At 42.1% G+C, this 25,355-nt stretch overlaps 3 protein-coding genes across 5 annotated transcripts in view; 1 reads left to right on the forward strand and 2 right to left on the reverse strand.

The window, feature by feature from the left end:
* The window catches only part of 5-HT2B (5-hydroxytryptamine receptor 2B), a 47,219-nt gene extending 33,888 nt beyond the window's left edge, over positions 1-13,331 (reverse strand). The window contains exon 1 of the mRNA XM_033385943.1: positions 12,881-13,331. The gene's annotated coding sequence lies outside the window, so the exon portion shown is untranslated. The remainder of the gene's footprint in view (positions 1-12,880) is intronic.
* A 5,250-nt stretch (positions 13,332-18,581) lies between these two features.
* On the reverse strand, positions 18,582-23,329 carry Cenp-C (Centromeric protein-C). Of its 3 annotated transcripts, XM_015182068.2 has the most exons (9): positions 23,190-23,329; positions 22,918-23,117; positions 22,580-22,854; positions 21,140-22,516; positions 19,997-21,086; positions 19,280-19,936; positions 19,015-19,157; positions 18,843-18,951; positions 18,582-18,772 (listed from the first exon to the last, which is right to left on the reverse strand). In XM_015182068.2, coding segments are annotated over exons 1-9 (3,918 nt in total). In that variant the 5' UTR covers positions 23,192-23,329; the 3' UTR covers positions 18,582-18,707. The 3 variants fall into 3 exon arrangements, with proteins under 3 accessions (XP_015037554.2, XP_001359031.5, XP_015037553.2); XM_001358994.5 differs by having other exon boundaries at positions 19,280-19,933; positions 22,580-23,117; XM_015182067.2 differs by having other exon boundaries at positions 22,580-23,117.
* An 83-nt stretch (positions 23,330-23,412) lies between these two features.
* On the forward strand, positions 23,413-25,072 carry SecS (Sec synthetase). Its single transcript, XM_015182069.2, has 4 exons — positions 23,413-23,554; positions 23,617-23,746; positions 23,812-24,834; positions 24,901-25,072. Exons 1-4 carry the CDS (start codon positions 23,441-23,443, stop codon positions 25,056-25,058), a joined length of 1,425 nt encoding a protein of 474 aa, XP_015037555.2. The 5' UTR covers positions 23,413-23,440; the 3' UTR covers positions 25,059-25,072.
* The last annotated feature ends 283 nt before the right edge of the window (positions 25,073-25,355 follow it).

Here is a 25,355-nt window from a genome sequence, read left to right on the forward strand (position 1 = left end):
CGCTGCTCAAATATTTGCTTTAAAATATCTTTCACATGTCAGCGACAAGCGGCCACCGGGGAAATGCTGGAAAGAGGAAACTTGGCAGCGCTGAAAAGGACAGGAAAGGAAACAGCTGAAGCAGGTGCGGTTGCTCGGCATTTGTATTTGGCCTGGCAGCCAAGGCACGCAATTTGATTTAATTTTTCTTGTTATTGTATATTTATGCTTTCTTTTAGCAACGATCAAAGCAAAGCGCAGCGTGGCCCAAAACATTTTGAGGTCATTGAAGTTGAATTTTAGCCTCAGCACGGAAATGGTGAACAGGACAATGACATTTGCTGTGTACCAATCCAATTCCTTGCGTTTTCATACATTAATGAATATTTCATACAGGTCGGCTTATCAAATAACATATGAAGCTGGTTCATTTGATGTGAGTAGTGGCTTCAAATTGATTAAGAATTATTACAATTGTCTCCTAAGAACACTCCAATTCGGCTACTGAGAAAGAACCACATTTACGGGAAATTTGTATTCCCCTTCCTCTGTCCGATTTGTCTGGCAGAAACAAAAAAGCATGCATGCATGTTGTCTACTTTTGGTTGCTGATGTAATGCGTAATATTCTGTTAACTAGACTTTTCCGGTTTCCTGAAAATAATTCCATTCCGTCAAGCAAGCCAGAAAGCCGCACCCACTGCGGGAAGACCGCCCCAAGAGGCAACCAACGATTAATCACAGTTACAGTTATACTCCTATGTAGTGGTAGCATTTACTGCTGGTAGAGGAGGAACGCAGAACCTGCAAAAATATTTGCATGCAGTCAATATTCGGGTATTGTAACTTTGTGGTGACTTATGGAACGCCTGGCAAAGACACACGAGAGTATGGATGGGTAGCATTATTTTGAATGACTTGAAATTAGTTATTTTTTAATGAAATTAATTAATTATCACTAATGGTAATTCGCTTCATAAACAAGCGTATTCTGTTTAGCCTCCTTATGCATTCCATCTCATGGCAGTCATATTACACCGAACGTTTGATTCCCTGCTACTATCCAGTGCTTCTCCTCATTTTCAAGGGGCTAGAGCATGGCAGCTTCTGCTTGCCCGTACAATGGCAGTGTTCTTTGCTATTTTCACTCAGAGTAGTATACTTGGGGCGCTCCATTAATCACACAAACCTACGAAGGGGCCACCCACTTCGCTCCTCTTTTCTCCTCGCCTGAATCTCGCCTGAGCTCTCCCACATCCACATCCCGACTAGTTGTCATAGCAAGTTGACACTTAAAATGTTAGCTAAATTTACACATGCACTCAACGCAGAGTCAACACGGAAAACAGCGCAGAAGGGGATCAGGCAATGCTCTCGATGCTTATTGTCAGGCCTGATGCTGGGACTGGGACTGGGGCTGAGGATGGGTTGAGGTTGAGGCGTGACTGATGGAGGCGGCAACTCTAACACTTATCGTTCATTATTATCTATCGCAATCACCCCACCCACTTCCCCACATGGTCACACACACTTAATTGATTTCTTTACTGTTTCCTCTTTCTTTTCTGCTTCCGCTCACAGCCCGAACCGATGACGACAAAAAATCCTTTGGATAAAAACTGTGCCAGGACAATGTTGCGTCCGCTTCCCCCATGTATCTCCATGTTGCCCGAATAGTTTACACCACAGATTGGCACAGACAAATCTCTAGTCGGGCACGATACTGGCGACCCTTGAGCTCAGCGTGGCTTAGAGCGTGGGCTATAAATTAAATTCTTATGCGTGGGGGCAGGCAATTAAGACGGACCCAGACACAAGGGCAGTGTGTGTCACAAAGAACGAGCAGGGCGGAGGATCTTTGTGTGAAAGTGCGAACTAGAGATGGGACGCGTGTGTTTCCAGGAGCCAGGACCAAGGCGGGACAGAGTTGTGCCGAGTCAAGCTTCCACAGGGGCCAATATCAACAGCAGCAGTGGCTGATGCAATTAGTAAGCTGGCTAAACTAATTATCCAAAGCCCGGCACGGGCTCATCGGAACTTCTCCTCTTCGGAATGTATGAGTAGCAATCTTTAAGAGGCGGTGACTTAAATCGCTCTGAGAGGGCTGGCTTTTCCATCGACTTTTTTGATTGTTTGCACAACAGGAGAACGCCCAGCCACGCCCCTCCATCGCCTCGCCCACATGAGTTATGTAAGCTCATTTAACGGCCTAATTGCTAGGCAATTACATGGGAAATTGACAATGGCAAAACAATTAGAAGGACACTGGGACACTGGGCGCAATGGGGCGTGGTTGAGACACCCACCCAAACGTATGAATTAAGATTTAAGGCTGCTGATGAGCGAAAGTCAAGGCCGAAGAAGACACCCGGAGAAAATCAAATAAATTATGGAGAATAAAACACAAAAATCGTCGAACATGCAGGAACAGGGAGAGGGAGAGGCAGAGCCAAAGCCAGAGCCAGAGCCAGACAAAGGCGACAGCTCAGAAGAGGAGACCCGGCACAGAAAACCCAAATCAAATTGAGATTTATGAGCGCACTGATGTGAGCCTAGGTCAGCCACATCCCCATTGTTGCTGTCCATTCACATCTGCTATCTGGCTTCCATTTTTCATGTTGTCTTCCATTATTACTGTTCGGCAGGCTTCACACCTGCCAGGGAGCCACAGCGAGAGCATAGCAAGCGCCGAAAGGGAAAATTTTTAGGTCACATCACGGGAAGAGACCCAGGCAAAATACTATCCAAGCATATAATTTATTATATTGATTCGGCCAGTGACAAAATAAGACAAATTACTTAAAGTAAAGTAAAAGTGGCAATAGATTGCTCTTCTTTCATCTCGATGGGGAATGAACAAAATATTAGGTTACCTTCATTTCGCTCGGTGCTTGATTTTGCCACCTCATGAGGCATTGTTTCACTCAACTACAAAATTTAAGTAGTCCACAAAGTATCCGCTACGTATCCCCTACAGTGCTACAGTGCTTCAAAAAGAGTACTTATGTATACTCAAATAAATCTGAAACATACTACTGTGTTCAAAGATTCGTTTACTGTGAATTCATTTAGGGCTCTATTTAATTATTATTTCGATAGCGATATATTTGATTTATTTCGGTAGATAAAACCAACATGTATCTATCTATCGTCTAAATAAGAGTTCCCGAATGATATGCATATTATCATTTTGGAGAGGGATAGCAACTGAGTATGATCTTAATTTTGACATTTTGGCTAAAATTCTAAGGGTAATGAGTACAAAAAGCTGTATACTGGATTAAAGCTGAATTAAAATAGATAAAATAAGCTAAATTTGTATGGTTCTACGTTCTACTACGTACTTATAGTAGATGTACTCCAAATAGATTGGACATTAATAAGAACAAACAGGAACCGAACAGGCGATACAAGAGTTGACCGCACTTTCCCACTTTCGCCGTTCACGGTTCAGGACACGAATATCGGAGCAAACTTTGATGACACATTTTCCTATTTGCGTGCATCAATTATTTATGTATATATCTCAACTTGGGCCACCTCACCGTGCCACCGTACCACCGTGCCACAATACAACCGACAGACAAGCACATGCCACCGCACAGTCCACCCTTGCGTCGTTTTCGATTTGTGTCATAAATTGGCAGCTGCCGTTTTGAGGCTGCTCGGTTTGGGGGAGCAATAAAAATAAGCGGCCATAAAATTCAATTATGGCCACAACAAGTGCAGACACCCACTCATACTCATACATCCGCACTGGCACTCGCACTCGCAGTCGCACGACAAAGTCCGCTCCCTGGCAATCATTGCAATCAATTGTGCATGCACCCATGAGTCGAAGCCAGTGCGGCAGGCATCGCTGCGGCATGGCAAGCAGTCAAATGGTCGGCACACGCACATCCTAGCCACATGCAACATACAGCGCTACAATTTGGTCGACTTCAACGGGGAGACGGAAGTTGTGCAACACTTTCGGTTACTTTCTAGCTGTGACAACAAAGTGCACCGTTGTGTCAAACAAACAAACACACACATTTACATATAAATCGAATACAAGCATAGACTCATCACAATGCGTGTAAAGTGCCCTTATCACACACAAATGGACACAAGTACCACCCAAGTATCACCCAAGAGGCACTTTTAGAGTCACAAATTCATGAAATTTATCGATATGCAACGTTTCTTAAGTGAAATGTCCCATGAAAGATGCTCTGAGCTCTGCCTATTCCTATTGGAACAGAACCTGGGCATCACTTCTTTTCACTATTATCCGTTGGAAACACATTTTAGGCAAGTATCGTGGTGTCTTTGCAGTCTTGTCATAATAAATTTATAATGGCAAAGGTATTCCAAGAGTATTATGGATAAAAAGGTCCCCAAATGCCACTTTCTTTTTGTTTCATTCTTCTATAAAATAAAAACTATTTAACATGAGTATAATATCAATATTTACAGAGGTAAAACCATACATATGGTATTTCTGCCTATTCTGCAGATACATTTTTTCCGTATACATTCTCACACTTCCGTAGGAGAACACTCAATACGGGTACGTAGCAAGAGACATTCAATTATCTACATGTAGATTCGGCAAAAACCAATGCACCACCGAGTTTTGTGCTTCCGTCTGTGCTATAATCTAAAGAAGGGGAACGTTGTGGGTTGCTGCTGCGACCGCAACTCTACTATTATACCCGATACGTAGTCACTATGGCTTTCCCCCAGCATACGTTTGAAATTTTGAAATACACTTGTGCAAGTTCGATATCACAGAAGTGTGGATACAAAATGCCATTGCTAAAGCTCTTGTAGTCTTTGAGCACTAGGCGCTCATGGGGACGGACAGACAGACACGGCTCAATCGGCTCGGCTATTGATGCTGATCCAGAATATATATACTTTATGGGGAAACACTTCCTTCTGGACGTTACACACATCCATTTTAACCACACATCTAATATACCCCTATACTCATTTTGAGTATCGGGTATGAAAATCGAAGACCAGAAGGCCACAGCCACTATCACTGGTTGTAGAACTGGAAAAGCTCTCCATGTCTGTATGAGGTGAAATACTGCACTTTTAAATGAAATCAAATATTTATTGGCAAATATAATTGTACAACTAACTGCATAGTTATTTGCTCGGCCTGGCTTGGTCATTTAATTAACTTGGCAGCTCCGCAAATGGCTCGCACTCGAAACTCATGTTCATGCATGTTATAAATGCTCTTCATGTGATTTCCCCACGGTGTGGGCGGTCATGGGCAGGATGCAATCAGGGACCAACACACGGGGTAGCTGTGCTACAAATATACATATGTACAAATGATAATAATACCTATTGATAACAATATAAATCAAAGACAACCACTAAAACGACAACCAACATTGATAAATGCAATTTAAAATATTTTTACATCGCTCTGAAGATGCGATGCACTTCATTTTAAAGACATATATGATTACATTTCGTTGGTTACTTGTCCTGAAACTTTGTGTAAATGATTTAAAACTCGTCTGGAACACAAATTAGGTATATTAAGAGTAAATACTTAACTTTGTTGTGGTTAAGTTAAACATGTTTAAAAATTATGGAAATTAATTTGCTTGACCAGAAATGAATGAGAGGTAATAAAACTTTTCTCTTTGTAATTAAAATGGAATCAAATGTGTCCATCGGGTTAGCTTTAGTGGAGAATTTGCGAAAAAACATTCCATTGTCTCCTTCAAATGCAATGATGGCAAGAAGCTGGAAAGCATATGTGTATATGCTTTTAAAATAATTCCATTCTATTCTGTAATCCATTGTCATCCCAACGTACTAAGCTGCACATTACGCTAATGAGGTTTTTATTGGCTTAGCTTAGCACTTGGATATCTATTGGGATATCGCCTAATGGGAACACTTTATGGCGTTCTAATGAGCGCCAAAATATGCGGGCCATAAATCAAAGCCTATGATGCCGGAGAATGAATGGAAGAAGGCGAAACTAAACAGTTTATCCCTTGACACGGCCTCCCAAGCACACATATGTATGAAACGATGATATTTTATTAGGGGGTAGCTTATCGGGAGCTTGGCATTGCCAGCATCGATGCCGAGCTGTCTCATCCCAAATGCCATTAAATCCCATCAATTTTTCTCACCCAGCTAGGAATTTAAATATTGTTGCTATGGCCTAAGCATCCAACAATAACATGCCAAAGAAAAGGTTACAAAATTGGCAATAAAAAGTTAAATAGGGAAAAAAGGGCATGGGGACATTTGGGGGATACACATTGCTTGAGTTGCCTATGAAAATCGAATCCAAGAGCATCCATGCACCTAATTGAAGCGATCAGTATGTAAATATCTGTATACTCTTCTAAGTTTGTTCTCTTATCAATGCACCCCACCATACCAGCATGTTTTTCTTCCATTTTATAGTTAATTAATTTCAATTTATAAACTCCTTTAACTATGCGCAAACTACAAAAGTCTTGAAATGTCGAAAACTTTTTGATTTCCTTCAGCATGTTCCGTGTGGCTGAATCTTACTTTATGAATTTTATCACAAACATAATTTAATTGAGCTAAATTTCCCCACACTATAACTGATTCCCTGGCATTCAGGTAAAGCATAGGAGCTCGATGTAAGAAATTATTTAAATCTTGATAGACGCTAAAATCCCTAGGCTTCGTGGATCGATTGCACTGCCTATTTTATATAGATACATTAATTAATAAAATACCCGTTGCACCAATTAATTTGAAGTTTTCTTCAGCTCTTTATCAATCCACCACAATCGTAAATAAGAACCATCTTTTATTCGAGGGACTATCAATTCTCAAAATATGAGCAATAAGCTGCAGCCCAATGTCCCAATGGAAAAGAAATTAATAACAAATTTAAAATTCCAATAAATTTATTATTCTGAGAAAAAATACGTATGAAAACGTGCTGAGAATTTGGCATAGGTGCAACTGGTCGAGTGGCAAATCAAAAGTAATTATTCCTCGGATGCAGGGTGAGCTTTGGTTGAACCAATGGAGCCATATTCCGTAAACTTTTACAACATTTAATAGGAGCCCTGTATGTTCATATATGAGACATTAATTGAAACAGAAACGCATCGGTGACGGTGCTTGCAGGATAATGATAAGCTAATTTGGAATTATCGTTTATTCGCATTATAGTTTGGATAGGCTACCAAAGTGATGGTCGTTATCAAGATAATCTTATGTGGGGCATACACTCCCCGACACTTGAATACGACATACTAAAATGTACACTTTAGGCACCAATATTTCCGGCACAAGCCAAAGAAAACGGTGAATTTGAATTTTCCTCAAATCTCTATTCAATTTAGCATAAATTAAAAAAAAAATAATAGCAATATTCATCAAAGTAGATTGAGAAAAAAAATTTAATTGACATAACTCAAATTTCCGCTCCCAAAAAATGCGACACTTGAATACGACATTCGCATTGAAAAATTTTTTATTTTTGATGTGGTCGCGACCGGACATTGAATAAATTCTCAAAAATCAATTAGGGTGTCCTTATTACGAGAAAAAAATGTGGGTTATGGTAAGTCCTTTTCAAAGGACGAAAGCTCCACAATAAAAGCCTCGAAGGAAGTAGGTCCATCAATAATGAAAATAAGTGATGAAATTGGTAGAACTAGGTGTGTTCTGAGTGATTTCATAAAGAACGGGTCAAATTATGGCAAAAACATAAAAAACCGAACCAAAATTGCTACTTCCGAGACCTCCATAAGATCTCATCTGCGAGCCGCATCTAAAAAACACGACTAAAACTCGATTTAAAAATCGAAAACTGTACTTTTAGCTAGTGCTAAAATAATAAAACATGTTTTTTCGAAGACTCCACACCATAAGGGACTGTAATTAATAAAAAACCTCAGCCAACGGACGAAAACTTAGAATACTCCCGTACTTTTGCATATTCATATGGCGTGGAGTAGAGACTGTCGCTATATAGCATTTTCAAAGGGACAAAAATTTTAATTTGAAGGGTCATAAGGGTTTCTTTTTTATATTTATAAGGACTCAAGGAAGTAAATGAAGTGAGGAGTAAAGAAGAATTACAATTGGATAGTTTTCACAGCAGTGTGAGCGCTATTATTCTGTGGTGAGCAAGATCCTAAAACGGCGTGGACCAGTTTATTTTTCATTAAGTCGAGTTTATCAAATATGCAACAAAGTTGAGGGGTTTTTTATTAATTACAGTCCCTTATGGTGTGGAGTCTTCGAAAAAACATGTTTTATTATTTTAGCACTAGCTAAAAGTACAGTTTTCGATTTTTAAATCGAGTTTTAGTCGTGTTTTTTAGATGCGGCTCGCAGATGAGATCTTATGGAGGTCTCGGAAGTAGCAATTTTGGTTCGGTTTTTTATGTTTTTGCCATAATTTGACCCGTTCTTTATGAAATCACTCAGAACACACCTAGTTCTACCAATTTCATCACTTATTTTCATTATTGATGGACCTACTTCCTTCGAGGCTTTTATTGTGGAGCTTTCGTCCTTTGAAAAGGACTTACCATAACCCACATTTTTTTCTCGTAATAAGGACACCCTAATTGATTTTTGAGAATTTATTCAATGTCCGGTCGCGACCACATCAAAAATAAAAAATTTTTCAATGCGAATGTCGTATTCAAGTGTCGCATTTTTTGGGAGCGGAAATTTGAGTTATGTCAATTAAATTTTTTTTCTCAATCTACTTTGATGAATATTGCTATTATTTTTTTTTTAATTTATGCTAAATTGAATAGAGATTTGAGGAAAATTCAAATTCACCGTTTTCTTTGGCTTGTGCCGGAAATATTGGTGCCTAAAGTGTACATTTTAGTATGTCGTATTCAAGTGTCGGGGAGTGTATTCTCCTGCAACCTAATGAAGACAATAGGCGCATAAAATAGCCTGTGGCCCTAACTGATGTAGCGGCGGCACATGTACCCGTATAGCATTCCATTGAGATTTATCTTCACCTGTAAGGCATCGCTTTCCTTCGGTATTTTTTGCACTCATAAATTGTAGAGTGTCTGCTGCATGTCCATGTCCCCTTTTAAGCCGGAGGAGCCAGCCGAAAAGGGGAAAAATCTGTCAACGCCACTTTTCACATTCCCCGTTTCCCCACCCCTCGCTCTTGCCACTCCGTCGTTGCCTCAAGCTTTCATGCAGCATGTTGTGTTGTTTTACGCCACTAAATACGCCAAGGCGCGCGTAAATTGATTTAAGCACGGCGACAAGTACGCGGTGACGATGCCTGCGAGTATGTGGGTGATAGAAGAAGACATGGTAATGTGGGAATTCATGCGCCCTGTCTCCCCAGCCATATGCCTCGATAGGGGCTCCTCTTGGCAGCCAAGATGTGGGCATCTATTACTTTGAAAGAGCGTTTGAGCCTGTAGTTGAGGGTGCCTCCGGCTCGAAGCTAATCACTATACTGCTGCTGCTGCTTCTTCTTGTTGTTTTCCGAGCATTAATGTTTAAATATTTACATAAAGGATATCAACAAATTCCGCGAAGAAAACAGCAGCACATTTTTTCCTAGTACGAGTATCTTTCCATCAAATATTTGACGTGACGAACCATGGGGACATGACATGCATACTTCCTCCTGAAGTATTAAAGTAGATTCAAACTTAGATATTCATAAGCCAAGCAATAGCGGATATCTTAAGGCTTATTAAAAGAGAAATGTGAGCCGTTTATCCGTCGCATCTTCTGAGAAGGTTCATCATCCAATTGTCCCGAATGCTAGCATTTAAGCACTATTTAACCACAAAAAGACACCGCTAGTTTATGCATAGAAAAGTTATCTTATCGGATTATTATAGGTTATCTTACAAGTGAACGGAACGAAACGGAATGGAACGAAAGTCAAGCCACCCAGATGAACTATAAAGACAAAAATGGTATATCCGAATGGAATGAAACTTTGATAATTACCATATTTGCGGGTAAACAATAATTCTTTAATCCTGGGGCTTAAGCGTGTCTCGTTAACTTCCATGTGACGAAAATTTCATTAGCATAATATTTTGGGTAAACAAAACTACGTGTATTCTCAGTGGGCGCCTACCTCAATTGCTAATAAATATAAATAACCGAAGCTTCGTAAGGTACCTTTACTCGTACACGTATATCTATATGTAGTCCAGTTACCAGTTGATACGAGTATAAGCCCACTGCAGGGTACGGCTGTAACTGGCCTTAATCAACAACGGGCCAGCAAACGACAAACGTCAAGCAATATTATAATCACTTCGGCCCTGCGCCCGATCAGTCCCGGGCCCCGGGCCATAAATCTGGAACAAAACGAACGGAGAGCAGTACGCGTAACAGCAGGAAAAGTTCCAAAACAAAAAAATCAATTGGCCGTAGTAAGTTGTACTTATTATGGTGGATTTTCCGCACTGCACAGACCAAAGCCGCAGAGCTTTTTCCGAGGTTGAACAAAGGGGTTGTGTTCTGGAGGTGTAGGTGTCCTACGTCATGGTCACATCGAATCGAGTGTACGATGATTACGCTTGAGGAGTCACCGCTGTTTGTCATCTCGGACGTTTGATTATTATTATTAACACGTGACTGAAATGGGGCTAATTCAAGCGAGAATTTAATTAAAAATTGTACCCTTAATAACCAGCGAAAGCGAGAGAGATGTGAGAGTGAGTGAGAAGGAGGGAGAAAGAGGGATAGAGTGGAAGTGGAGACTACAAAACCGACAACGAAGAATGCAAGAGGAAAAAAACGTGACGTGAACCGCTGATGGACGCCGCATTCACTTCACGGACTGTTTTGTCCTCCGCCCGGACACTGTCCGCATGACGTTGGGCATTTTGGTTACGCCTGTAAATTGTTCAATGGTCGTTTGCTCTTTGTTTTTGTGGCTAGCGAACCGTACCAGGCATTCCACGTTTTACGAGCTTTTTAATTGTCAGCCACGCACTCCGGCCAGCTCGCAATCCCATCGTTGTTATCGGTGGGTAATGGATAAGCCGGAGACTCCTCCGAAGTCTCGAAAATGACCCGGAAGAGAATTGGATTCCCGTCGATCTGGGCTTGAAGGATGATGCTGCAATTCCATTGATGGCTTACACTGAACCATTAATTGTTTAATTTATTGACCCGCAAACGAGTTTTATGAACCGCATTAGGCTATATAATCCACTGGGCGTTAGCTGGAGGCAGTAGAGGGATTTTTTCGGGGTCTCTCAATGATTTGTGATAGTTGCTTCAGTTCAATTCAATCGACAGCATTCTAGCACCTTCGCCGTCGTTCTGCGCCTAACATTATTGTTATTGAAATTTCAAAATAAAACCCAAATTAGGACAAAACTTTTAACTCAATTACAAAGTCATTGAAAAACAAATTGCAAGCACGGACACAGCGAAACAAAGCAAAATGGAAGAAAGTAGGAGTACGAGTAGATGGAGCACAGGATGAGGAACATGAAAGAGAAATTTCGAATTTCTGCATTTGCAGACCACTTTTCCTCTTTCCTCCTTCCTCCCCCGTCGTCATACTGTTTTCAACGAGCTCAGCACAGAAAAGGAAAATTTGCTTCGCTGTCCGGGGAAAATGTGGATTTACTGCATTTCTCCTATTTTTCGCTGCCATACCATTATTATTGTTATTTTGGGGTTTTAGTGTTTGAAGGTTTTTAATGGTCTTAAAATATTATTGCAGGCGCTCTTACCGTTGACATGGCACGGCATTGTGCACTTAAGGATGCAATCTGACTTGTTCGAGGGGAGGGGCCCTCTAGCATACGACCTTGGCTCATTCCGTCTACTCCATAGGCACTAATATACATATATTCTTAAATAGTATTTCTTTCTTTAATCCAATATACCATTTCCTATACAATTGGCAGCAAATGGACTACTAGAAAATCCTACTGAGCTTCGACACAACTACAAATCCACAGTTGACATGGATTTCATGGACTTTCAAATACAGCAAATCCCAAAAAAGAAAACTCCTCTCACACAAATACGAATAGTAATCGTCTCAGCAGGACTAATATTACCAGGAGGATCTTGAAGACATCGATTTGTTCGATTTGTTCCAAGAATCCAAGAATTTATCCTTCAAGTTTATACATTGTCATGAAGAACTAGCTCATGAAACAAAGTGGTTCCCCGACATAAAGCTGTGGACTGAAAAGTCATTACCAGTTCTTCAACTTTCAGGAGGCATCCTCCTTTAAAGGAGTGCCCAGCGCCTTTGAGAAAATATGTCATTGGAATGATAGATGAGCAGTAAACTCAGGAAAAAGCACAACAGAAATATTTGATAATGATAGTAAGGACATACATATGTATGCACATAATATTTTAATAATTTTAAATAAATTTTTGTTGCATATTTCTTCCTGGAATTTCATTCTCCTATTTACCATTACAATATTGTGCTAATCAGAGATTCCAATAAATAAGTAAAAAGTCCTACTGCTAGCTCGTAGACAGACATCTAAATACAACACTCAAATAAGGACAATATATAAATTGGGAAGAACTATATTGTAAACTGAAACGTTCCGCCAGATACGTGCCTAAAAAGTAGGAATACTTTAGATGAGACTATAAGAATAAGAATTAAAAAAATTGGTAAGAAAGAAGTTCTTCTTACAATATAATTTTAAACCCTTTAGGAAGATGTATTTTCTTGTATTATTTATTAGCCCTAACGAAAATAAAGCACTTCCAAGTACATAAGAAAATTATACAGTAAATAAGCCCCCAGCAATCTTTTGGATAAAGGTTTTCGTTGCTCTATTTAAGGAACATAAAGACACTTCACTTCCGACCAACAGTTGTACACTTTCCAATGGTAATAGACTTTCATTTAAATTAAAAATTAATGGTTTACAAACAATCACCTTCAGTTTCTTCGTCTATTTGCATTCATTGATGGTTTACGTTCATTAAATTGTTTGTTTAATATTATGCAAAAGCCACGTATCCCACTGTTGTAATTTGAATATTCTATCCAGATTATCTTTTCTTTTTAAACTGCGAATGGCGCTTTTAGAGAACCTCGATTCGTTGCAGAACACTTTTCAAAAACGTATTGGAATTCGGAATCGTCACTTGTTGTGCGCGCTCGGGCGACCGCCGCCAATGTATTGCTAGCCAACGGGGAAACTATCCGCTTTCAATACGATACCGATACCGTTAACGTGCAACGTCGTACAGGAACTGGAATGTGCGGATGTACTGGCCAAACTGTTGCGACAGTGGCCATAAACACGAGCCCAACGACCGTTGTCACCCGAGAAACAGCCGACGGCCCACGAAGGAGAGGGCTTCCAGATACAGTGGAGGCTTTTCCAGCGAGCAAGTGGGCGGCCTGTGGGCCGTGTCTTATCAGCCAGACCAGCTGCTCAATAAAGAGCCAACAGCTGATGTCCTTGCACAGGTTCTCCGCGTGTGTGGGATGGGGAGTGGAGTTTTGATGAGTATAACTGCCGCGACGGCCGAACAAGAATATATTGGCTAGAAGAAATGATTTTATAATTCTAACAAAAGGCTACTTTGGTTTTGTATTTCCGGTCTTAAAATATTAAAATAATATTCATAATGAGAATTACATATTTCGTATTTTTGCTTAACTAATTTAATTTATTAATTTATTATTTTCGTATACGATGTTCGGTGAACGATGAATGTTAGTTTTTCTATACATATGTATGCACGTGTGTTAACCAGATTAAAAGCAGACTCCTACTTGCATTCGAGTATCGATTCCTTATGAATATTGTTTTAACAATTCAAAAAAAAAACAACAAAATAATGTACCACTGTACTTTTTGAGCACCGGCTATATAACTAAAATATTAGCTTCGGTAACCGAATTTTCGATTTTTAACTAAACCATGAAACCATCTCTTTGTAGACAAATAGATTTATGTTTGGTTTTTGGAGTATTCCTGTTAAAACTATTTCTTAAGTGATCTGCTGTCTCCGCTAAAATGTCTCCGAGTTGTCTCCCCTAAAATGAAACTTTAAATTTGGAATACCTATTATCGACAGGAGAGTCTCTGCAATAACCTAATCAAAAGTTATAATATTTACTATTTTATCTTCATCTAAGCTGAAATACAATTATGGATCATTTCTTATAATTCAATTGTTGACTTTATATTTTCCAGGATGAAATAGGAGGGGCCTCGTCCTTCCAATTCTGCTACTCTTTTAGGAGTAGGTACGCCTTCTACTGCTATTCTACTCCTATTAGCCGTAGTCATCACCACGCATGCGTCAATTCCCCCAGTCCACGGCCAACATGCCCCAACTGGAAAACGGGAAAGCGAACTGTTGCTCCTAACCGGTGGTCTGATACTAACATCAACCGATGTCACACATAGCGCTGTCCTGGCTCTGGGGCAGGCTGTGCATCGAATCAATCACACAATCACTTTGCATGCAGTTTTTACACGTTTTCGTGTGCATCTTACATACATATGAAAACACTTTCGATGGACCTTCGATGGACCACCTAGGCCTAGGCATTTCCAAAGGTCGTGGCCATCAGAAACAATTTCTCGTGCCACTGCGGCCGATACTGCTGAGTCTGCACTCTCAGCGTTGAGTGGTTTTTATAAGCCCCCCACCACATCATCCTCGGATGTTGGTTTTGGGATGACTACCTTGCGATGGGTTGGCGTGAAGTGAAATGCAATTGCGGGCGGAGTGATGTTGATGGCCAAATTGAAGTTGTGTGTTTATGTTTCGGTTCATCGATTGGCTGCATTCATCTTCTCCTCTTCTGGCCCATCTCGTTGCCTGCACGCCCCCTAATGCACCGTTTATCGGAGACAGGATGCGAAATTTCTGCCATGCATAAACCACCCGAATGCATCGATGCATTTCCGCTGTGCAATTAAATTACAAACCTTTGCTTTTTTATCTCAATCGGAACTCAGAAAAGCTAAAAATCGGGCACGTGCCAATTCGCCAGCGGAGGCGCCTCCTCGACTGGACTGTCATTTATATTTGATTCCAATTTTCGAATTTCCAACCATTTTTTTTGCAAATCCATGCAAATAGCATTAGAATCTCTATTGAACTGTGCAGAAACGACTATGAATCTTGGGCAATAAATTAAAGTAACATTAAATATAAAGCTGTGGATTGTTTGTCTCAAAAAGTATCCTTTTCAGACCGGTTCTAACTAATTGATACCATTTCGAAAATACAATATACTTGATACTCAATATCATTTATACTTTCACAGCTTTATACCCAGCATTGACGTTGATGCTCGACACTAGTATAATACACATATGCGGGAAAACAGAAAAAGCAGAATCGTAGAGGATGACTATATCTTCCAGAGTGTAAAATCTGAACCAGATCGTATAATTATTATAGCCAGAATCAAGAAAACAATGTCATTATCTCTTGCTCTGTCTCTCTTTATATATGAATTATATAATATTTCTCTGCACTCGGTATACATACATATGTATGTATATATTTTTCTAGCGATTTCGGGCTGTTCAGGAGTCTGAACACAAAAACGGTTAGTTTAGCTCTTATAGCAACATTTAAACAAAGGCAATCTGCATCTACACCAATAAGTATAATATACATTTGTACTCATTGGGTTGTTATCATTGAGAAGGTTGTCCTTTATTGTTTATTAATCAGAATCTACCACATATAGAATATCCCTATATATCGGTTTAAATTCATCAACGCCCATTGAAATACGAGATTAATATATAAGGTACATATATCAATGATAGGCAGACTAGTGTAAATCCCTATTAAGCCATTAGCGCCAGCCCTTGACCATTTTCCAGCCGTCTTTTAATGGGTTGACAGCTTTTTTGGAGTTGAAAAAGAAGACTTTAACTTTTAAAAGCTTTTCACATCATAAGTAAAGGGGGCCAAAAACAATAAACGCACACATTGAAACCTCTGTGCGGGGTTGAATAACGGGACTTTCTGAGCTTCCCTTACCGCAAATAAGAACTGTCTTTGGTCAGCCAAAGCGCCACTTCCTATATTAACCACCCAGACTCTCAAATCATTCAATGCAAAGCGAGACCTAATTTGAATATTTTATTTTCGTCCAGCGGCGAGAACAGGAACAGCATTAATTAAACTGGATTCAGAGTCGGTGGAGAGCAGGTGGACAGCGACAGACGTGCAACCTATTAATCGGGTGATCCAGCTGCGATGGCCCCACTTCCGCAAACCAATTTCTCGTTGGGCTGATTAGCATTAGCCCAGGCTCCGGCAGTGGACATCTGAGCGGTCGTTCGTTGCACTCTTAATGCAAAACTAATTTGCGCTAACCCAGAGCCAGGGACTGACATATGTAGGTGCGGGCTTGCATTTTTGTGGGGGAGGCGGCGGCGTGGCGACAATGGTTTAATCCACCGCAAATGCAGCTGCTGTTAATTAAGGTTTCTGTGCCGGCGAGTGGACACAACGGACATGATGGGATGTCGCACGGTGACAGATTATGTGGTATTCTCGGTGACTGTACTGTGGCTGGTGCGGCTGGAAATAGCTAAAAATATTGAAAGGAAAAAAGAGAAACCAAAATTCCGTCTGACTTTCGCAAAAATACTCCTGCATGGATTTATACAAAGTTAAAACATATTTACTTGAATGAAGAGAGGTCGAAGGGCACCATTTAAGCCACAGCTTGAACTGTAGAATAACAATTAATTATTGAAATATATAATTTACTCTTGACTCTTAACATAGCAGATTTTTTAAACATTCGATAACCATTTGGCCGTATATAATCAATAGTAAGTCAACTAATTAGAATTTAGAGTCAACCAATTGTCAGTGGTTGGGTTTTTCAATTACAAGTCTAGATCCAAGACGAATATAAATATGTAAATATGTATGTCCCGGTCGTATGTATAGATATTTGTATGTATGTTTAAAGGTATTTATATCGGACTGACCCACAATGAAATTATATTTTGATGTGGGTCTAGTTATTTGGCAGACACCCCCATAAGCTGCTCTCGGAAAACAAAAAAGTTTCGACTCTTGTCCGAAATGCAAATGCGTGCGAGTCCAGCAATATCTGTATTCTTAGCCACCTCCAAAACGGATCTGTTGACAGCATCGCACATACTTACCCACCTACTGAGCCCTTTTTAAATATGCATGAGCACCTTTTTGGCCGCTTGTGTTGGCACACTCGGCTCATACAAACGTGCCGGCAGCAACCTTATTTCCACGCCGCAGAACACCAACTAAAGGGAGTATGGGTGGGAATGGATGGAGAGTTAGAGTGCAGACCCCAAAAAAATTTATTGCAGCACTTGAAAAGGACAACAAAAACCTTGGAATTTTGGGTATTATCTGTTTCAAATGTTGATTTCAAGTGTTTGATGTTCGCTTAAAGTTCCACGATCAACGGGATCAATTCCAACGTCATCATATTGGGGATGGGCCTGATAATTACTAAACTTTAAGTAGTTCTTAAAACCTATTGAGGAATTGAGCTTTAGCTACTATACAACTAAGCAGATATATGTACAACAATTTTTAAAATGATACAATTAGGCATTACTAAGGAAAAGCAGTAGACTTCTCAAGATCAAGGGCAAAACCAAATAAACCAGCCCTTAAACATTCCCCGACTTTTGGAAGAACTGTGCTTCGCTGATTGGCATCGGTCGTAACGTCCAGCTGGAATTCCAGTCCACAGTACTTCCACAGCGTCACAGTACTGAAGTACACCGACACCATCGGGGAACACCATCCAGCGGTGAGGGAGGTACATACATACTCGTACATACATATGTACATATGTTTGTCGCGCGTGCCTCTAGGTGTGGGATGATCAAAGGCTTGACGCTTTTGTAATGAATGTCGGATGGTGTTTTGTTAATCTTAAATGCTGTTCCAGCCACAGAGCGTTTTCTGACATAGGCATCGCGCTGGGACAGAGGTCCTGAGTCCTGCGTGCCAATACTGAAGCACACCTGCCGCTTTCAAGCTCCGCAAATGTCTGTTGATTTAATTTTCTTCTTCGAATTTATGTTTGTGTTGCTGTTGCTTAGGCACGTGTGTGAGATTGAGTATATTTTTGTGTACTTTCGAAAAAGTGCTACACAAAGAAAACGTGCAAAATGCCTCAAAAGATGCATGTGGAGTCGAGATGGAAGAGCTGGCATCATCGTCATACTGTTCTGTTGCTTTTGCTTTCGTTCCGCTTGTTTGCCATTTCGCTTTTGAAGTCCCCAGTGACACCCAGGCACCCACGCAGGACAATACGAGTAAATATACATACCCATACGGCAACAGCAACAGCAGCGGGAGGCTTGGGAAATGTAGAGAAAATGAAAATTAAATGAACTTGAAATTTTGAGCGGCTAGACGCAGGACCTGTACCGGAACAAAGCAGAGCAGATAGTTTAAGGTACGGTACTGTACGTATTATTGCGATCTGACTGAGCCCTGAGAGCACACAGGCTGGGCTAGTACTTAGCTTCTTTAAACCTAATTTTATGATTTATCCTATTATTTTCAGACTGCATGAACCACTTAGTAATGACTAATTCCGGTGTGGGAAGGAGGTGAGGAGTACTTTTACGAGTATTTATTTTCCATCCAATTTAATTTTTTATTTTTTTTGATAACAAGACAGAGGCAATATAGACATTATATGTACATTACAAAGTATGTTAATTTTTCTGTGAAAAGTAACATCAGCAGTACAAATGTCTAATTGCGGATAACCATCAGCACACTCACTTCGTCCAATAAGTTTTGAATACCATAACGGGTGCCTGGAAAAGAAGTAGGAAAGTGCACTTATGTACAAGCTGGCAGTCAATGGTCGATTGATAAATGTCTTACCTTTCTCGATCTCAACCATGTCACCGATGTTTAATATGCAGTGATCATCTTCCTCCACTTCCGCGACACTGCAGTCCATGCCAAATTGTCCAAAAAGAACAACAAATTTCTAATCCAGGAATAAATGAGAAGTGTTGAGAAACAGATATCAAAGAATCTGTCAAGTACATACCAGGGAAAAGCCTTTAGCCCGTTTCTTCTCTCGCTGCTGTAACGGCTGGAAGCGCATATACCCCACAGTCGCCTTGTCTTTGGTGTCGTAGAAAGCGTACTCAATGTCGTCCAAGTTGGTGAACATTAATTCACCGACAGTAGCTGCAAATGCAAAATTAAGCCAAGTTAAATTCCGAGATCAACGAATTACAGATTGCTGACAATAACAGAAATACGAGATTATATCTTCTCCAATGCATAGATTGATTCAGTGATATACTTACAGACAGTCTTTCCTACTCGGTTTCCGCTGCTGTCTTCCATACTGAATGTTGGCTGATTGCTACTGTAGCCTCGTAACCAGTTCATGAGTTGCATGGGAGCAGCCTGATGGTTATCCGAAACGTTTGGACTCGGTGTCGGAGGAATTGGTGCTACTGGATCGGGATCGCATTCCAACTGCGGCGCCTGTTTCTTCTTTTTTCGCCCATTTTTTTTTGGGACAGGAGCTGGTGGAGGCATTGAGGCAGCCGCTTCTGACTCTGGCTCCGATGCCATCTCGACCGCTTGGCTTTTGTTTTTTTTTTTGTTTTCACGTTTCTTAGTTGTTTGTGCGGCATTTGTATCATTTTCTTCCCACCTTAGAGGCGCGATTCCCAGAGAACTACATTCAGAAGGTTCTTGGGGTTCAAAATCTTCTATAACTGCTTGGAGGGGCTCTTGTGAAAGCCGGGGTGTACTGCTGCACAATGGTGGCCTATTTAGCACAGACTTTTTGGTTACTCTCGCAATACTGGACTTCTTCAAGGACGGTTTGAATGTTTTTTGTTCAGTTACATCCATGGAATTACGGACGAAGGCAAACTGCCTGGGATCTGAGACGGTATGACACCAAGTGTTCTTTAATGGTACCTGACCACGCCGAGACCGCCGAATGGCTGCTAATAACCGAAAAAATTGAATGAAAATATTGCAATAACATATCGTTTGGTACTACTTACAAGATTCATTGAAATCCACTTCCACTTCATTATGTATGACGGAGTTCCTTAAATTGTTTAGCTCTCTTTTTGCCTTTGATTTAGCACGCGGTGCCCGCGCCAAGGGTTTCTTAAATACCACCGCTTCCTCCTCTACGACGGCTCTGGCCTCAAACTCAGACTCAGGCTCAGGCACAGGCTCATTGGTTCTACGTGTCAGAGCCTCGAGTGCGGCCCGACTTGTACTGGGCTGATCATCCGTCACGGCAGGGACCTCTGACATTGAAGAAACTACAGTATTGATGGGCAGGACTTCCTTGTACGCGGATCGCCGATCTGTAGTCGCATCATCATCCATAGTGTTACCTGCCGGCTCACCAATATCTTCCTCCTGATTAGCCATCCTTGATAAGCGCCTACTTCTGTTCTTCGACATGCGAGATACAACCGTCTCATTCTGTCTCTCTGCCTCATTTTTCTCTGGGGACCGCTTGCTCCTTCGTCCGTTCCCATTGGTAATCCGATCTGACTGGTCATCAATTTCCGCCCTTTCCTCTGAAGGAAGGGGAGAAATTTGCTCTTTTCGTCTATGTCGAACACTAGTATTGGATAGCCGAGGCTGTGCATCAGAAGACATCGTAAAAGAGCTCTTCCCTTGCACATCTACCCCATCCTCTTCAGTATTGTCATTATACTCTGGCGGAGGGGGAGCAATTTCATCCAAAATATTCTTCTGCCCATTCGACTGGGAGCGAGGGTTGTCTCCATCATCCAAAACGTGCGCGGTTGCCATGACCTCATCGAAATCGGACTTGCTGCTGTGGCGTAGATCCCGCAAACATTGCGAATATCTGAGTGAACGAGGGGGTGGTGGAACAATTGGAATTTCCTCCTCACCAACGTCATGGCTTTGCATGCTCCTGGCACCACCTGGAGTAGGCTCTTGGCAGGTCTTACTAAACCTTAACTGCTTCTCCGGTGACACCGAGTCGACATCTTCCACTTCCGAGTTACCCTTAGTGTAAAGGCTACGTTTGCAGTAGTTCCTGGATGATTTTCTACGGGTTTCCATAGTCTTTGAGATCGCCATATAGTTAATAAGCTCTGCTGTCTGAAATTTGAATAGAAACCATTATTTGTCCTTTTTTGTTTTCGATTACCTACCATTGGAGCCTCACGACGTCTGGATCGTGAGGGTCGCTCCCGCCGATCTTTGGACTGCCCGCGGCTCTCCCTTTGGGAATTGTCTTTAAAGCCGAGGGGAGCTGGCGGTGGCATATCCGTTGCCTCCTCCCTATAATCAAGTTCTTTGTGCTGTAAAGATACAGAGCTGGGCAATGCCTCGGTTTCTGTTTCTGTTGGCAGGTTCCTGCGGATTAGCTCCCACTGAATATTCTGCTCCAGAACCTCTTGCTGCTCTGCACTATGCTTTCTATGCCCATTCAGCGGATACACCCTGCCGAGAGAGTTTCTCTTGCGCAGATCAAGAATCTCATAGTTGCTCATCCGTTGCAGCTCCTTGGCAAACTGTTCACCATTGATTGGGGCACTAGGCGCCTTGTTCAGCCTGGGAGCAGTTGCACCCTTGGACTTTGACTTGCTTGATTTATTCGAGCGGTGGAGGTTGAGAAGTTTCATGGAACTTTCCTGGTCATCAGATGCCTTCCGATTGTTACGCTTGCGAATCCGGCTCTGCCTGGTAGTATTACCACCGGTCGGCGCCAGGTTCAAAGCACAACCGCTTGGCTGTTCGTCGCTTTCATCATCGGTCAAGATTGCGTCCAAGTCCTCAACAATTTGAAGTGTTCTGTGAGGGGAAACTGTCTTCGACTTTAACGACTTGTGGGTATCAGCAGATGCTGTTGGAGAACTTGATTCGGGAGTACCAACAGGTACTGTTCGAGCTGCTGCAGCTCCAGCTTGTGATACAACCGGTGAATGTGTTTGTGCCAAAGGCCTAACTGCATCTGGCTTGGGACTAAAGGCTCCACCTAATGGTATAACTACCACGCTGCTATTCCTCGATAGACTGTGCACAATTTCGGCTAGCTGTTGGGACTGCTGGGGCTGTGTTTCCGGTACATAGCACTCCTCCACCGGTGCCGATACCCGTTCACTTTGGTGCAGACTGTTGGTAGTACCTGGTGACAGAAGAGTATCAAAACGTCTCACACGCACCACTGGTTTCTTTGATAGTGAAATATTTGGCGACGATGGCGATGGCAACAATTGCGCAGGTATAGATCTCTTTTCAATCGTATAAGTCCGATGCCTTTCAGAGGGAGTCAATGGACGTGATACCGGGCGCGCGGATGGTGCATCCCCCTTGTGGTCCATCTGCGCCATACTATTTTCAAACAGGGCAAACCTTTGTTCACAGATTTCAGCGATTTCAGCAGCAAAGGCTGCATTCGAAGCTAGTCTATTTATGGGCTGTGCATCTGAAGCCGGCTGTGGCTGTGGCTGTGTTAGTGGCCGAGACTGTGGTTGATTCTCAAGAATTTTGTCATTGCAGTTTGGAGTGCTGCTTATTTCTGGCACCTACAGGGATAATAACATAGACTAAATTACCAACATATTGGAATTGATTCTGTTGTGACTTACAAAAGGAAATGGACTGGAGGAGCTCCGAGTTAGATTAGCTGCGTCATCAAAGTCCTGCAAGAGTTGACGACGGCCGCAACTCTGCGACCGCCTGCGTATAGCATGGCGTCGTAGCTGATCAGAGCCAGGAACATGGCCGCCTGTGCCACTACGTCTGGGAGGACGCCGACGGGTGGGCGAGGGTGAATTTCTGCCTGACTGCGGCGGCAGATTCTCATAAGATGCCACGTTTGGAGGTGGATGTGCCACGTCCGAAGCGGGGGTCTCGTTCGCTGCTAGAATGTTCGCATTGGCATTACCCAATTCTTGTAAAGGCATCAATTTGTTCCCCTGAGTACCTTCTGATTGTGGCTTCCTTATGACCGGTACATCAAAATCCAGGTCAAAGGAAAGGTTCCCAAAGACGAGGTCATTCTTGGGTTTTTGAGCTTCCGCTGCCTTGCGCTGCAAGAATGCGGCAAGCTTCTGTGAGTTTGTAATAGGCTCGCTTAAAATATCGTCCAACTCAAGCGCTGTTTTATCTTTCTTGGGTTTCGACCTATGTACAGCCAATGAGAAAAACATATTTTATTGCTGAACTCTCAGTCTTGGTCCCTTAGGGGCAACATACATTTTACTGCTCTACACTTTTCATTGGTTATTGATGAGTTTAAACAATACGTTTCCAGCTAAACTTAATATATACTTCTGAAATTTTAACACAATTTTTAAATTCCAACACTGACGCCATAAGATGATAGTGATACCAGACGCGGGCCACAATCGGCGCTGCCTGACGATGATTTCACCATCGATATAAAATATTAAAAATTATCGATACATCGATATATCATTTTCATTTGTTTATCTGGTTTATTAATAATGAATTTTGATAATATTAATGTTCCGCAAAAACTAGTACCTGACAACTACTGGCAGCTGGGACTGGCAGCGCAGCGCCCCAAGCAGCGTGGATTTAAAGAGCTCCTTGAAAAGGTAAACAATACTGATTAAAACTAATATGTAAATATTCTCAAAATCATCAAATGTAATTGCAGCGAAAATTGCCAGCAAATGGGTGGCCTGATGAGCATATTGAAGAGCTGGTGCACCAAATAGCGTCATTGGACAGCAACAACTTTCCTCACAAAGTGGGATTAGGCGAGCGGGAGGCGCGCATCACTTGCCGTACGTAACGGTTCAGTTAGGTGTCATCTGAAAGATTAATACATATTTTACCTTGCCCCACGCAGGACTTGTGTCCCGACGTCACTACAACTTTGGACATGGCATAGGACGCTCTGGCGATCTGCTAGAGGCACAGCCCAAAGCAGCTGGTTCCACTCTGCTCGCACACCTCACGAATGCACTGATCTTGGATCTAATGCAGGGCCTTGGCCTGCCCAGCTGCAGAGGATGTTTTCTGGTGCCGATGTGCACCGGCATGACCATCACACTGTGCCTGCAGAGTCTGCGTAAGCAGCGTCCACACGCCAAATATGTCCTCTGGTCACGCATCGACCAAAAGTCGTGCTTTAAAGCCATTACGGCCGCAGGTCTAGAGCCTATGATAGTCCCTTGCCTGGTGCAGCATCAAGCTCTAAGCACTGACATAAATGCATTCCAACAACATATTGAGGATCTAGGTGCCGAAACCATCCTATGTCTTTACACGACCACAAGCTGCTTTGCCCCACGAAACAGCGATAGCATCGTTGACATTGCCCAGCTGGCCAAGCGCTGCGACCTTCCCCATATCGTGAACAATGCATATGGGCTGCAGATTAGTACCATCTCGCGACAGTTGGAACGGGCGCAGCGATTGGGCCGCATCGACTACTTTGTGCAGAGCAGCGACAAGAATTTCCTGGTACCCGTGGGTGGTGCCATTGTGGCCAGCTTCAACCAGACCCTTCTGCATCTGGTGGGCAGTAGCTATGCGGGTCGAGCGAGTGGTTCTCAAACGCTGGATGTCTTCATGACGCTGCTGTCACTGGGACGGAGCGGTTATCACTCGTTGGTCCAGAAGCGGGAGGATAACTTTAATTATCTCAAGGAACAGCTAATTGCATTCGCACAAAGTCATGGCGAACAGGTTATCGAAAGCAGGGAAAACTTCATATCGTTGGCCATTACATTAGGAACTCTCTGTGTCGCCACGGGTCAAGGGTCAAGTATTACACAGCTGGGATCCATGCTGCACATGCGCGGAGTCTCTGGGGTGCGCGTAGTGATCCCCGGTCAGAAGAAAACTATAGATGGACATGCATTCTCAGGTCAGTTCGAAAATACATATTTGCTGGTAATGGATTGTTGATATTATTTGGAGTCGTTCTATTCAGATTTCGGTTCCCACCAGACGAACCTGGAAATCCCTTATCTCACCGTGGCGGCTGCCCTGGGCATCACTCAAGAAGAGATTGATAAGTTCTTTAAGATCTTTCACAAATGCTGGACGAAATTCAGCCAGTCGCTCAGCGAAAATAAAACCAAACAATAATCAGTATTATTTAATTAATTAATTTATTTATTTAATTAGCATTAAAGAAACTATAGGAGCCGAAAAAAGAAAGCAGTAATGAGCGATGCTCGATGAGCGCCTATATCTCATAGACTATAAGACTATAATTTTGTATGCAGACTTCTGCGATATCACATTCTTACAAGGATATTTGAATGAAGAACTAAATTTGCAACGCAACGCCTTCCACGCGCTTACTCATTCCCAGCCAGACTGACTGGCTAGATGGGTATAAAACATCCTGCTGTCATCTGGACGAAAGGCAACGTCGGATCA

Source organism: Drosophila pseudoobscura, chromosome 2, assembly GCF_009870125.1.
Source record: "Drosophila pseudoobscura strain MV-25-SWS-2005 chromosome 2, UCI_Dpse_MV25, whole genome shotgun sequence".
In the NCBI taxonomy this organism is placed as follows: Eukaryota; Metazoa; Arthropoda; class Insecta; order Diptera; family Drosophilidae; genus Drosophila; species Drosophila pseudoobscura.

Bases quoted from the DNA above. Each gene is read 5' to 3' on its own strand.
- Cenp-C (XM_015182067.2), bottom strand. The intron at 21,087-21,139 runs GTAGGTAATCGA...TTCAAATTTCAG, and splicing joins GACGTCGTGAGGCTCCAATG to ACAGCAGAGCTTATTAACTA. The intron at 19,158-19,279 runs GTAAGTATATCA...TTGCATTTGCAG, and splicing joins CCGAGTAGGAAAGACTGTCT to CTACTGTCGGTGAATTAATG.
- SecS (XM_015182069.2), top strand. From the start codon at position 23,441: ATGAATTTTGATAATATTAATGTTCCGCAAAAACTAGTACCTGACAAC. The intron at 23,555-23,616 runs GTAAACAATACT...ATGTAATTGCAG, and splicing joins TTAAAGAGCTCCTTGAAAAG to CGAAAATTGCCAGCAAATGG. The intron at 23,747-23,811 runs GTACGTAACGGT...TGCCCCACGCAG, and splicing joins GGAGGCGCGCATCACTTGCC to GACTTGTGTCCCGACGTCAC.